Source organism: Lonchura striata, chromosome 27, assembly GCF_050655825.1.
Source record: "Lonchura striata isolate lonStrDom1 chromosome 27, ASM5065582v1, whole genome shotgun sequence".
NCBI lineage: Eukaryota > Metazoa > Chordata > Aves > Passeriformes > Estrildidae > Lonchura > Lonchura striata.
Window position 1 is genome coordinate 10,123,923 of NC_140729.1, and position 13,530 is coordinate 10,137,452.

General features: G+C 67.7%; 1 protein-coding gene across 1 annotated transcript; it reads left to right on the plus strand.

The window, feature by feature from the left end:
• The first annotated feature begins 1,350 nt into the window (after positions 1–1,350).
• ADAM11 (ADAM metallopeptidase domain 11) lies at positions 1,351–12,321 on the plus strand. Its single transcript, XM_021539887.4, has 26 exons — positions 1,351–1,512; positions 2,767–2,957; positions 4,459–4,535; positions 4,885–4,951; positions 5,483–5,568; positions 5,645–5,711; positions 5,860–5,908; positions 5,990–6,057; positions 6,338–6,412; positions 6,501–6,572; positions 7,089–7,255; positions 7,331–7,415; positions 7,496–7,586; positions 7,930–7,981; positions 8,115–8,214; positions 8,859–8,930; positions 9,015–9,107; positions 9,212–9,292; positions 9,373–9,423; positions 9,983–10,046; positions 10,112–10,211; positions 10,283–10,402; positions 10,482–10,650; positions 10,720–10,834; positions 11,391–11,481; positions 11,927–12,321. Exons 1-26 carry the CDS (start codon positions 1,455–1,457, stop codon positions 11,970–11,972), a joined length of 2,307 nt encoding a protein of 768 aa, XP_021395562.1. The 5' UTR covers positions 1,351–1,454; the 3' UTR covers positions 11,973–12,321.
• The last annotated feature ends 1,209 nt before the right edge of the window (positions 12,322–13,530 follow it).

A 13,530-nucleotide genomic window follows, 5' to 3' on the forward strand; every position in this document is an offset into this window, starting at 1 on the left:
TGCCCAAGGATGGCCCTGGGCACCCCCAGAGGAAGAGCTGGGGCTGGTGGTCTTCAGGTCTGTCTCACCCTCACTCCCCTGCTCTGTGATGGTTGGTGTATCCATCCCCTAAGGCTGGAGCCTCTGTGCCCTCCAGGACAGCCCCTCCTGGGGGTGCCTGTGGCTGTGCTGCCTCCCCCCCATGAGCTGTGTCACCCTCCATGCTGCTGTCCCCTGCTCCCACTGCAACAAACAGGAATTTACTGGGGCTTCTCTCCCTAGAATTGTTCCATTGCCACCAGGAGGGAACACAGCCTTCCCCCAAAATCAGAGCAGAGAGAGACTCTGGTTTCTGGTGTTTCCTGAGGGTGGGGACCCCACAGAACCCTTGGGTGACATCACCCAGCCACAGGGGACAGTCCATAGCTGCCCCGTGTTCCCAGTGCTGTGGGCACCAGCACGCCCTGGTTCCAGCACCATCCCCTTGGCACAGCCGGGCTGCCACAGCAGCACCAGCCCTGGCACCAGTCAGGGGCTCAGCTCCAGCTGGGAGGGTGGTGCTGGTTGGGAGCTTCAGTGCCAGCTGGGGGGCTCTGATGATGGTGTGGGTCCTGGCGCTGGCTGGAAGTACCAGGACAATCTGCAGGGGCTCTGGGAATGGCTGGGAACCAGCTGGGGACTGCTCAGGGACTTGGTACCAGCTGAGGGGAACATGGGGCAGGCTGGGGGCCTCCCATCCCAGCTGGAGGCCCTGCACTGGCTGGGGAGCCTGGTGCTGGTGTTGGGAGGGTTTGGGACTGGCTGGAGGGGCTGGTGCTGGTGTTGGGAGGGTTTGGGACTGGCTGGAGGGGCTGGTGCTGGTGCGGGGGTCCTGCACTGCCCGGGGGGCAGCAGTGGCTGAGGGGGTTTGATTCTGTCCCGAGCCTCCAGACCTCGGGAGGTCCAGTGTTGCCTGGGGAGTTCTCGTGTCCTGGTGTCCCTGTCGCGGGTGGCTGTGGGGGGACACGGTCTGGTCTAGCTAGGAGGGGTCTGGCACTGGCGGCTCCCTCCGGTTCCTGCTGGTACGGGGTGCCCAGCCCCGGCCCGGGACTCCGGTACCGTTCCGGGGGTGACGGGACCGGGAGCTCCGGTACCGGCCGGGGGTGCTGCCGGTCCGGGGTGATGCCAGCGGGGCTCCGGTGCTGCAGTGCCGCGGGTGCCAGCGGCGCTGCGGCAGCGGGGCGGGGAGGGTGGAAGGGGCCGGTACCGGGGGCGGCGGGGCCGGGCGGGGCGGGGCGGGCCCGGGGCGGCGCTGCCGGTGCCGCTGCCGGCGCTGCCGGTGCCGGTGCCGGTCCGGTCCGGCGGGCCCGGGGCCGCGTGCGGGCGGGGCGGGGGCGGCGCTGCCGGCCCGGCCCGGGGCGGGGGGGCCGGACGGGACGGTGACGGTCCCCGGCGCGGCGGGCCCGGCGCGGCCGCTGGCGGAGCATGAGGGAGCCATGAGCCCGCTGCGGGGGTGGCTGCTGGCCGCGCTGCTCTCGCTCGCCCCGCGGGCAGGTAGGTCCGCACCCGCTCCCGCTCCGGCATCGCCCCGGTACCGGCCCCGGTACCGGCCGCGCATCGCGCCCGCCGCGCTCCCGGCCCCGCTCCCGGCCCCGCATCGCCCCGCTCCGCTCCCGGCCCCGCCGCCGCCGCTGCGGCTTTTTCGCTGCATCGACACATTTTTCCGCAGCGCCGCCCCGCAGAGCCCCGGGAGGGGCCGGGCCCGCGATCCCCCCGCACCTGCCCGGCCCCGGCCCCGCAGCCCCGGCCCCGCACCGGCCCCTCAGCCCCGCGTCCCCCCCCGGCCCCGGCCCCGCACCTGCCCCGGCCCCGCGCCCTCCTCCCGCTGTCCCCGCAGCGGCCCCCGCCGTGCTCCCTCTCCGCAGGTGGCCGCATAGCAGCCCCCCATGTCCCCTTCAGGATGTGTCCCCATCTCGGATCCCCCGTTCCCTGCATGCCCCATAGATGTCCTCATAGCAGCCCTCCACGTCCCCTTGGGATGTGTCCCCATAGCGGCCACCCACCGCGTCCCCTGGCTGTCACCTCCAAAGGTGTCCCTGCACCATTCCTGCTGTCCCCTCGTTGTCCCCTCTAGGGGGATGTCCCCACACCAGTCTTCCATCTCCCACTCGGTGGGCCCATCCCAGCCCTCTCTGTCCCCTGGGTGTCCCCTCTGAGATGTGTCCCCATTCCAGCTCATTCTTTTCCCTGCATGGCCCCTCCAGGATATGCTGACCCCCCACCCCAACCTTTCCTCCAGGTGTGATGGCATTTCTAAGCCCCTTCTCCCCTGCATGCCCCCTTCTGGGATGCATCACTTTATCAGCCGCCCATGTCCCCTGTGTGTCCCCTCCAGGACATGCCACTGTATCTGAGACCTGAGCTCCTCCACCCAGCTGCGTTCCCCTCCTGGGCACCCCTCCCAACCCGTGCTTGCTGGCTGTCCCCTCCTGGGCATACCTGGATGTTCCCCAGCTCTGTACCCTGGGACAATCCCTGTATCCACCTTTCATGTTCCCTGGGCATCCCATCCAGGACGTGAGTGTCCCCTTCTGGGACAGTGCCGTGCTTGGACCACCCCCTGAGCATGTTCACCAACTCTGTCCCCTTGTGTTCCCACCCCTGTGTGTTCCCATCTCCCTGTCCCTCCACGTCCCCAGCCCTCCACGTCCCTTGTCGCCAGGCCCCTGTGTCTCTGTCCATTCTCCTCCCTGGGTCCCGTCCCCCCAGCCCTCTCAGGGGGCTGTGACCCTGTCCCCTCTCCCGCAGGTCCTGCCACGCAGGCCGGAGCGCTGCCGCGGCGGCTCCCACGGGCCGCATGGCAGGAAGGGCGGGTGCTCTCCCAAATCACCCACCCCAGCAGGCTGGTGGGGCAGAGCTCGGGCGGGGAAGTCCCAAAGCATCAGTTGGACACCAGGGTCAGGCATGAGCCCAGAGAAGGAGGAGGAGGAGGAGGACCCGTAAGTGAACGACAGCCCCCAGCCCTCTCCCTTCCCGGGGTTCCTGGCAGGCGGCAGGTCCAGGTCCCCAGGCAGCCGCCGTCGCTGGCCGAGCCACACCCCAGCGTGTGCGCGGGTACCGGCATCCCGAACCGGAGCCCTCGTCCCGCCGGGGACCACCCCGCTGCCATGCTCCCCGGAGGAACACGACTTGTGCCGCAAAATCCCATTAAATCTGGGAACCGGGGCCGCGCGGGTGTTGGGAGAGATGAAACGGGAGCGGGCAGGTGGCGAGCAGGGCTCCACAGGAACAGACCCGAGGGTCCGGCAAGGACGGACTCAGCCCGAGTGAGAGCGGCCCCGCGGTCCCAGCCGGTGCTGCTCCCCAGCCCAGCCCGGCTCGGGCACCGGGCAGTGACCCCAGCCCGGCTGGGGCACCGGGCAGTGACCCCAGCCCGGCTCGGGCACCGGGCAGTGACCCCAGCCCGGCTGGGGCACCGGGCAGTGACCCCAGCCCGGCTCGGGCACCGGGCAGTGACCCCAGCCCGGCTCGGGCACCGGGCAGTGACCCCAGCCCGGCTGGGGCACCGGGCAGTGACCCCAGCCCAGGCTGGCTGTCCCGGCGTTCCGGGAGCAGCACACTCGCCCCATCCGCCTCGGAGGAGTTGCGGTGCTGGCAGCCGCGGAGGCCGGCGCCTATCGATCCCCGTGCGCGCCGGATAAAGGCGAGATGAGGAGCTGCTCTCGCCGCAGAGGTGATTTACACCCGGCGTCGAGTGAAGCCGCCGGACGCCGGGAAGCGGCGGCCGCCGCCGTGCTGGCGGGGGCCCAGGGAGGTGTAAAGCCGGGGAGTCGCGGCGGAGATCCGGGGCAGTTCGGGGCTGGCTCCCGGCGGCACAGCCCTCTCCGGCAGTGCTGCCGGACCCCAGGGATGCGGCCGGGGCCCGGGACATCCCTTCCCTGTGGTGACAGACGGCTCCTCATCCCCGTGTCCTCATCCCGAGCAGCGCCGGGCTCCCAGCAAGGGGACAGGGCACGCCAGGCTGGGTTTGGCTTTTCTGCCGTTTCCCGTGTGAAGCACCGGGGGGAGCCGCAGCCGGTGCCGGGCTCTCACCGGTGCGCCGCGTTTGCCGGGGCTGAGGCCGCGCCGCAGCGCTCGGCTCCCGCTGCCGGCGGCAGGAATTAGGTCAGGAGCGGCGGCGCCGCAGGGCGGGAGGAGCGGCGGCTCGGCTGCCGCGGCCGGGCCGGGCCAGCGCCGGGGCACCCGCGGCACCCCCACCCCAGCACGGCAGCCGCGGAGGAGCGATGGGATGCAGGTGCCATCCCAGCGCTCCAGGGGAGATGGGTTTAAGAGAAAGAAAAAAAAAAAAAAAAAAAAAAAAAAAGGTTTTTCTTCATGCTGAATTTTTCGGTTAAAAAAAAAAAGAGTGTATCTTCACAGGCTGCGTATTTGGATTGGGGTTTTAATGATGTTTTAGTTATGATTTTTCTGGGGGGAATGACTGCTTTGGCTGTCCTGCAGGGGCTGCACCTGGCACAGGTGAGCTTCATGGTGCGTGCCTTCGGCTCAGCCTTCACCCTCGATCTCCGGCTGAACCAGTGAGTGACCCGGCGGTCCCGGCAGGGCAGCAGCACGGGGCTGCTGCTGCCCCCCGGGCGGAGGGGAGGAGCTGGGGGTGCCCGGGGATGGGGGAGCTCTGCAGAGCCGTCCCAGCCGTGCGGGCTCAGCCGGGGGGGAGCAGAGAGGAGAGGGACCCATGGGATGCCAGCGCCCTCCCAAAATGGGGGGGTCCCGTGCTGGCGTGATGCCTTATATATGGATGGTGGGTGGTCTCCCACACCGGGGTGGTGCCCTGCACGTGGGTCGTTGCTGTCGTCTCCCTTTTCCTCCTCTTCCTCTTCTTCCTCCTCACCCCACGGCCTCTTACCCCCCGCCTGCTCCCGGCAGCCACCTCCTCGCCTCCCACTACGTGGAGCGGCACGTCGGCGCGGGCAGCAACGGCAGCCACAGCACGGTAAGATGTGTGCCACGCTGTGCCAAACCGTGCTGTGCCACGCTGTGCCAAACTGTGCCACGCTGTGCCAAACCGTGCCATGCTGTGCCAAACCGTGCTGTGCCACGCTGTGCCAAACTGTGCCACACTGTGCCAAACCGTGCTGTGCCATACTGTGCCAAACTGTGCCATACTGTGTAAAACAGTGCTGTGCCATACTGTGCCAAGCTGCCATGCTCTGTCAAACCATGTTGTGCCATACTGTGCCATGCTGTGCCAGGGGTTGTGGTGACCAGTTCATAAATCCCACAGAAGCCCAGGAATGGTCCCCAGCAGTTCATTGTCCCCCCACCGCCCCTGGGTGCCCCTGGGTGTCCATCCCCTGCCTGGCTGCCATGGTGCTGGGGGACGCTCCTCGGGCGGGAGATCCTGGGTGCTGTGGGCACACCCTGAGCGTGCCCGGCAGCCAAGCGCAGAGCCCTGAGCCCGGTGCGGCCCCGGGGGTGCGGGGCAGGGCGGGACCCGAGGCTCAGCGCCCGTCCCGCTCCGCAGGGCGCGGGGGAGCACTGCTACTACCAGGGCCGGATCCGGGGGCAGCCCCGCTCCTTCGCCGCTCTCTCCAGCTGCCAGGGCCTGCGGTGAGTATCCCCCTCAGGCAGGGGGGCCGGGGGGCTGCACCCCTCTGCACCCCGCCACGCTCACCTCTGTTTGCAGCGGGGTCTTCTCGGACGGCCGAGCCACGTACCTGATCGAGCCCCAGGCGGGCGCCGAGCGCGGGCAGGTGAGCGCTGGCGCTGCCGTGTCCCCGCCTCAGCTCCCCGGGGCGGTGCCACGGGTCTGGCTGTGGCTTGGGGACAGCCACGGGGACACGGGGACGTGGCAGTCCTCCCCTCCCGCGCGTGGCCGTGACACACCTCTCCCCGTGGCAGGGTCTTCGACCACACATCGTGCAGCGCATCCCCAGCTGCCCCCGACTGGGTGAGCCTTCTCACAAAGCTGTCCCTGCGGATTTGTGGCCCTGTGTCCTGGTGTCCCACCACCTCTGTCCCTTCCCTTCAGGCTGCCTCTTCCCTGCGCTGAGCCAGCGTGTCCCGGGTGGGATTCCAAAGCTGCGGCGGCGGCGGCAGGTCAGTGGGGACAACGGGGTACAGGGCAGGGGACAGAGGACACGGGCAGGGGACAAAGGTGCTTGACCCTGATTGATTTCTGCCTGTTGGCTGCTCCTCCATGGGTGTTTGCAGAGTGCTCTTCCTGCCTGGGCTCAGGGGTGTCCAGGGAATAGTGGTGGGGCTGCATCCCAACCGCATCCAGTGGCTCTGCCCGCTCCCTGCATCCCAAACATCCCTGGAGAGCTCGGGAGCCCCACCCGGGCGCCGGTGCCAGCTCAGCCGCGGGTTCCCCCTGCAGGTCCGCCGAGCCCAGCACACGGTGCACAGCGAGACCAAGTACATCGAGCTGGCCGTGGTGAACGACCACCAGCTGGTGAGCGGGGGGGTTCCCGGGGCTGGCGGGGGCGGTGAGGGGTCGGTCTGGCCGCCCCCAATCCCACCTGGCCCTGGTGTGCCCCCAGTTCCTGCAGCTCCGCAAGTCCGTAGTTCTCACCAGCAACTTCGCCAAGTCCGTGGTCAACCTGGCTGACATGGTGAGAGAGGGACCCTGGAAGGAATTTATCCCTGCGGGGTTGTCCCTGGGAGGATAATCCCCGGCATCTGAAGGGTTTGTCCCTTGGGGCCTTCATTACCCTTCATTCCCAAGGAATTTATCCCCAGTGGGCTTATCCTGGGGAGAGGGTTTATCCCATCCTGGCGGGGTTGTCCCTGGGGTGGGGTGGTTTCCTTGAGGGGACTGTTCCCAGCCAGCTGGTGGATTTGTTTCCAGGGAGTTTGTCCCTAATTCCTGGTTTATCGCAGGGTTTGGTCCTCAGCACCTGCTGGGTTGGTCCCTTGAGAGTTTGGCCCCAGGGAGTTTGTCCCACTCTTGTTTTTCTCTTTGGCACCTGGGGGTTTGTCCCACTGGTCCTTTGTCCCTGAGGAATTGTCCCTGGTGACGGATGTGTGTGCCCAGCTCCAGAAGTTGTCCACAGGGGTTTATCCCAGGAGCTGGTGGATTTGTCCCTGGGAGGGGTCGCGTCCCCAGCACCGTCCCTTTGTCCTCACAGATCTACAAGGAGCAGCTCAACACCCGCATCGTGCTGGTGGCCATGGAGACGTGGGCGGCCGAGGACCGGATCCGGATGGGGCAAGACTCCCTGGAGATCCTGAACGAGTTTGTGAAGTACCGGCGCGAGGGGCTGGCAGAGCACAGTGACACCGTCCACCTCTTCTCGTGAGCGCTGTGGCCACGCGTCCCCCCCGGGGCCGGGGACAGCGTCCCCCGTCCCCACCATCCTCTTCCTCGCAGGGGTCGGACGTTTCAGAGCAGCCGCAGCGGCACCGCCTTCGTCGGGGGCATCTGCTCCCCTGCCCGCGCCGGCGGCGTCAACGAGGTGGGTGCGGGGAGACCCCCGCGAGGGGGCTGGGGACAGGGACGGGGTCCCTGCGGTGACACCGCATCGCTCCCGATCAGTACGGCAACGTGGCGGCCATGGCGGTGACACTGGCACAGACACTGGGCCAGAACGTGGGCATGATGTGGAACAAGCACCGCACGGCCGCAGGTACCCACCCACCTCCCGCGGGGCCGTGGCGAGCGTGGGGACACGCCGCGGTGCCACCAGGCTGGCGGCGGGACAGTCTGCAGCCAGAGCCCTCTCCTCTCCTCTCCTCTCCTCTCCTCTCCTCTCCTCTCCTCTCCTCTCCTCTCCTCTCCTCTCCTCTCCTCTCCTCTCCTCTCCTCTCCTCTCCTCTCCTCTCCTCTCCTCTCCTCTCCTCTCCTCTCCTCTCCTCTCCTCTCCTCTCCTCTCCTCTCCTCTCCTCTCCTCTCCTCTCCTCTCCTCTCCTCTCCTCTCCTCTCCTCTCCTCTCCTCTCCTCTCCTCTCCTCTCCTCTCCTCTCCTCCCAGGGGACTGCCGCTGTCCGGACGTGTGGCTGGGCTGCATCATGGAGGACACAGGGTGGGTGCCCGCTCGGGGTGGCACTGCCACCATCCCCTGCCACCCCTCGTGTCCCCGCGGTCCTGCCGGGTTCGCGTGTCTGGCAGCACCCCGAGCAGGGTGTGGCGGTGTGACAGAGACCCCCGTGCCACAGGTACTACCTCCCGCGGAAGTTCTCCCGCTGCAGCATCGATGAGTACAACCAGTTCCTGCAGGACGGCGGCGGCAGCTGCCTCTTCAACAAACCCCTGAAGGTAGCGACCCCCCGGCCCCTCTGGGGGTCACAGCGGTGCTCTGGGGGCGGCCCCTGGGGTCCCTGCGGTGTCCCCAGCCCCCGCCACAGCCCAGGTGCTGCTGCTGAGCTGCCAGAGGGGAGGAACCTCGTGCCTGGCAGCACTTTGGGGGTGCTGCCATTCCCCGGGATGCGATGCCCTTTCCGGGGGGTCATGGCAGCAGCTGGCCCGGGGTCCCCAGCAGCTCCCCTGTGTGTCACACCTCTGTGTGTGTGTGTGTCACACCTCTGTGTGTGTGTGTCACACCTCTGTGTGTGTGTCACACTTCTGTGTGTGTGACACACCTCTGTGTGTGTGTGTGACACACCTCTGTGTGTGTGTCACACCTCTGTGTGTGTGACACACCTCTGTGTGTGTGTCACACCTCTGTGTGTGTGTGTCACACCTCTGTGTGTGTGTCACACCTCTGTGTGTGTGACACACCTCTGTGTGTGTGTGTCACACCTCTGTGTGTGTGTCACACTTCTGTGTGTGTGTCACACTCTCTGTGTGTGTGTGTCACACCTCTGTGTATGTGTCACACCTGTGTGTGTGTGTGTGTCACACCTCTGTGTGTGTGTGTCACACCTCTGTGTGTGTGTCCTGTCCCCCCTCGCTCCCGGCAGCTCCTGGACCCTCCCGAGTGCGGCAATGGCTTCGTGGAGGCGGGCGAGGAGTGCGACTGCGGCTCGCTGGCGGTGAGCGGGCTCAGGGGCTGCTCCTCCCCCCGTTCTGGGGCCTGCAGGGCTGCCAGGGGCTGATTCCTGCTGCTGTCCTGGCAGGAGTGTGCGAGGAGCGGGGGAAACTGCTGCAAGAAATGCACCCTGACCCACGACGCCATGTGCAGCGACGGGCTCTGCTGCAAGGGCTGCAAGGTGCGGGGCGGGGAGCATCCGGCGGGCTCGGGGGGGCAGGGTCCGGGTGTGGATCCAGTGGGGTCCTGTCCCGTTCCTGCTGAGTTGGGTTTGTGCCCGGGCAGTACGAGCCACGTGGAGTGTCCTGCCGGGAGGCTGTGAACGAGTGTGACATCCCTGAGACCTGCACCGGGGACTCCAGCCAGGTGAGTGGGGCCAGGGAACACGGGGGGACACGTCGTGGGGCCTTGTGGCATCACCCAACCTCTCGTGCATGTCCCCACAGTGTCCCCCCAACCTCCACAAGCTGGATGGATACTTCTGTGAGAACGAGCAGGTGAGTTCAGCCCAGCCTGGGCACATCTCCACAGGCTCCAGCATCAGGGCTTGTGCATGTTGGAAGTGCATTTGGGACTGTCCAAGACCCCGCTGGACAGGGCTTGGGCTTGCCAGCCTGCATGGGATTGGCACCTTCCCTGGTGGAAAGTGTCCCTGCCCATGGCAGGGGATGGAATTGGATGAGCTTTAAGGTCCCTTCCAACCCAAACCAGTTTGTGACTTTTTGTCAGCAATCCCAGCCACAGCTGAGCTACACACACACACACCTGGGTGTGGGTTTGGGGTGCCCTGAGCCTCCACTGCTGTCGCCTGGCTGGGCACACGTGTGGCTTCTGATCCCTGCAGTGCTCCTGGGACCCGGCATGGGGGGATGTGGGGGGGGGGCTCATTGTCCCTGCAGCACCTCCCCAGGGCACATGTGTGAGCCCCTCTCCAGCCTCGTCACCCCTGCCCAGTCCCCTGACCCCTCTGCAGCCCCTGAGGCTCCTCCAGGACCCCCGAGTGCGCTCCTGTCCCCTGAGGCTCCCCCAGCCCTGTCCCCTGTCCCCTCCCCGCAGGGTCGGTGCTACGGCGGGCGCTGCAAGACTCGGGACCGTCAGTGCAACGCGCTGTGGGGCCGCAGTGAGTGCTGGCCGGGGCCGGGGGGCCGCAGGGGTGACACGCAGGTGACACTCGCTCTCTGCCAGGCTCGGCCGAGCGCTTCTGCTACGAGAAGCTGAACGTGGAGGGGACGGAGCGGGGGAACTGCGGGCGCGAGGGGCTGGGCTGGCTGCAGTGCAACAAGCAGTGAGTGACCCCTGTCCCCGCGGCCCCCCGGTGCCACCTGCCGCCCTGGTGACACCGCCGCTGCCTTCAAGGGACGTCCTCTGCGGCTTCCTCCTCTGCGCCAACATCTCGGGGTCGCCGCGGCTGGGGGAGCTCAGCGGGGAGATCGCCACCACCACCTTCTACCACCAGAACCGCTACGTGGACTGCAGGTAGGTGCCACCCCGGGCCCGGGCACGGCTCCGGCTCCCCGGGGTGCCGGTGCCACCCGCTGTGGCTGTCCCGGCGCAGGGGCGGCCACGTGCAGCTGGTGGACGGCTCGGACCTGAGCTACGTGGAGGACGGGACGCCCTGCGGGCCCGGAATGCTCTGTCTCGACCGCAAATGCCTTCCAGCCACCGCCTTTAACTTCAGCTCCTGCCCCGGCAGCTGGGACGGGAAGATCTGCTTCGACCACGGGGTGAGGCCCGGGGCCGGGGGGACACCCGGGGAGTGTCACGGTCGCGGGGGTGACACTGTGCTCCCGCAGGTTTGCAGCAACGAGGGGAAGTGCATCTGCCGGGCGGAGTGGACGGGGAAGGACTGCAGCGTCTACGACCCCATCCCTGAGCCGAAGCCGACGGGGGAGACGGAGCGATACAAGGGTCCGTGTGCCCGCGGGGACACGGGCTCCCTGCTGTCCCCGGGCCACACGGGCTGGGCTGTCCCGCCTTGTCCCCAGCCACACCGGGCTCAAGAGCGTCCCGCCGCCCTGGTGCCGCAGCTCAGCTGGGCATGGCTGGGTTTGCCCCTTTCCCAGGTCCCCACAGCGCTGGGTCACGCCTGGCATCCCCAGGGCACACGTGTGAGCCCCTCTCCAGCCTTGTCACCCCTGCCCAGCCCCCTGACCCCTCTGCAGCCCCTGAGCCTCCGCCAGGACCCCTGACTGCACTCCTGTCCCCGCATCCCATCCCCGCTGAGGTGGGTCCCTGTGGCTGGGCTTGCTCCCTCCCGGGTCCCCACAGCGCTGGGACTGCCCTGGGGCTGTGTCCTGGTGTCCCTCCGTGCCCTCCCCACTGACATGTTCCCCGCGGCTGGGTTTGTCCCTTTCCCGACTCCCCATGGCACCGGGGCATTTCCGGGGCTGTGTCCCCATGTCCCCGTGTCCCCTTCCCACTGACGTGTGACCCTGTCCCCTCCCTCCTGTCCCGTCTGTCACAGGTCCCAGTGGCACCAATATCATTATCGGCTCCATCGCGGGGGCCGTGCTGGTGGCTGCCATCGTCCTAGGGGGGACAGGCTGGGGATTTAAGTAAGCAGCCACCGCATGGCTCGTCCCCCTGCTGCTGTCACCGGCCACGTCCCCCCTGCGCACCGTCACCGCGCCAGGGCCAGGCCGTGCCCTGCTGGGGCACTGCCAGTCCCCCCGGCTGGGCATCCCCCTTGGTGTGGCCTCTGGTCCCCTGAGCCTGCCTGGTCTCCTGGCCCTGCCTGGTCTCCTGGCCCTGCCTGGTCCCTTGTCCCAGCCCCTGCCTGCCCCCGGCCCTGCCTGCCCTGCCTGCATGTGCCATTGGGGTGTCGCCGTCACCCGGACCCCGTGGCCGTGTCTGTCCCCAAGCATGGGGTGCTGGGGCGGGGCCCCCGCGTGTGCTCCTGCCTGGCACCGGGACACCGGGGTGGGGGCACGCACCGGGGGGACGGCGGGGACACGGGGGTGGCACTAATGCTCCTCTCTCTCCCCCTGCCACCCCCCCAAGGAACATCCGCCGAGGAAGGTACGACCCGGCGCAGCAGGGAGTGTAACCGTGTCCCCCCCATCGTCTCGTCCGTCCCTGTCACCGTCACCGTCCGGCAGCCTGACGGCGTGGGAGCCCGCGGGGCCGTCTGTCCGTGTGCTGTGTGTCCGGCCGTGCTGTCTCCATCTCTGTGCCCCCACGGCTGAAGGGGAGCAGGGCTGGGGGGGCCTGGCAGCAGCCCCCCCCCGGTGCTGGCTCATTTCAGCTCAGTGTCCCCCCGTGTGTCACCCCCGTGTCACAGCCCCCCACTAAACGCACCCCACTTCTGTGTTGCAGGTCCGGGGGGGCCTGAGCGGGGCCGCTCTGCCCCACCCCCCCAGCGCCTCATTAACAGCAATTAAATGGGGCGGCGCTGCCGAGGGTCCGGCCAGGAGGACAGCGGGGGGGGGGCACCCTGGACCGCCCCCCGGGCCCCCGCACCGCCACGAATGTACGGGGGGACCCCCGGCCCCCGCAGGCGGCACTCGGCACTGGATGGATGGATGGATGGATGGATGGATGGATGGATGAATGAATGAATGAATGAATGAATGAATGAATGAATGAATGAATGAATGTACCTGCGGGGCCAGCGGGAGCCCCAGCCCACAGCCCCCCACCCTCCAGCAGCATCTTCCAGCCGGGGCCCTGGCACCCCAAAAGGCAGGCCCGTGTACCCCAGGACAAGGCCAGTGTCCCCAGGACAAGGCCAGTATTCCCCAGTGCCAGGCCAGTATTCCCCAGTGCCAGGCCAGTATACCCAGTGCCAGGCCAGTGCCCTTTCCCAGTTCAGGGCCTGGAGTCGTGTCCCCCTCCCCCGGTGCCTGGGCAGGGTCCCACGGGGGCCGAGTCCTGCACCCCCAGATGTGCCTCCCCGCCCCCCAAAGCACTCAGCAGCCCCGTGTGGGGTTTGTCCCCTCCAATTCTCCCCCGATCCCCCATGTCACGGCTGCACCCCCAAGCCATGGGACCCTGCAGTCCCCAGTGGTGGGACAGGCACCCACGGGTGACAGCTCTCCCTCGAGACCTCCCCACCTTCCCCAGCTCAGGCAGGCGAACCCCAAACTGGTGGCACTGGGGTTGGGGGGGACAGAAGGGCCCCCCGGGGGACCAGGGCACAGGGTGAACTCTGGGCTGGGGACACAGGGCAGCTGGCCGGGTGGCACTTGTCACCCCAGCCCCAGGGCAGGCTTGTGGTGCCCATTCCCCCCAGAGTGGCTGTCCCCCACCCCCATGGCAGGTCGGGGGGTGGCATCCCCCTCTCCCTGTGGCACATGGCAATGTCACCCTGCATGGGGTGGCTCTATAGAGCCACCCAAACCACAGCACCACGGAGCACTGGGGGCCACACTGGTCCCTTTAACCACTGGTGACACTCAGCATGGAGGGGGGACATCTCTGGTGACACTTGGTGACACAACCCGGTGTGTGTGTATGTGTGGGGACACTCCTGGGGACGATACCCATTGTCCACGGCAGTGTGGGGCTGTCCCCTCTGTGTCCCTGTCCCTGCCCACCAACGGGTCCCTTTGCCATGGAGACAGAGAGTGACCAAGGGTGTCCCCAAGCCCAGCCACGGCCAAAGT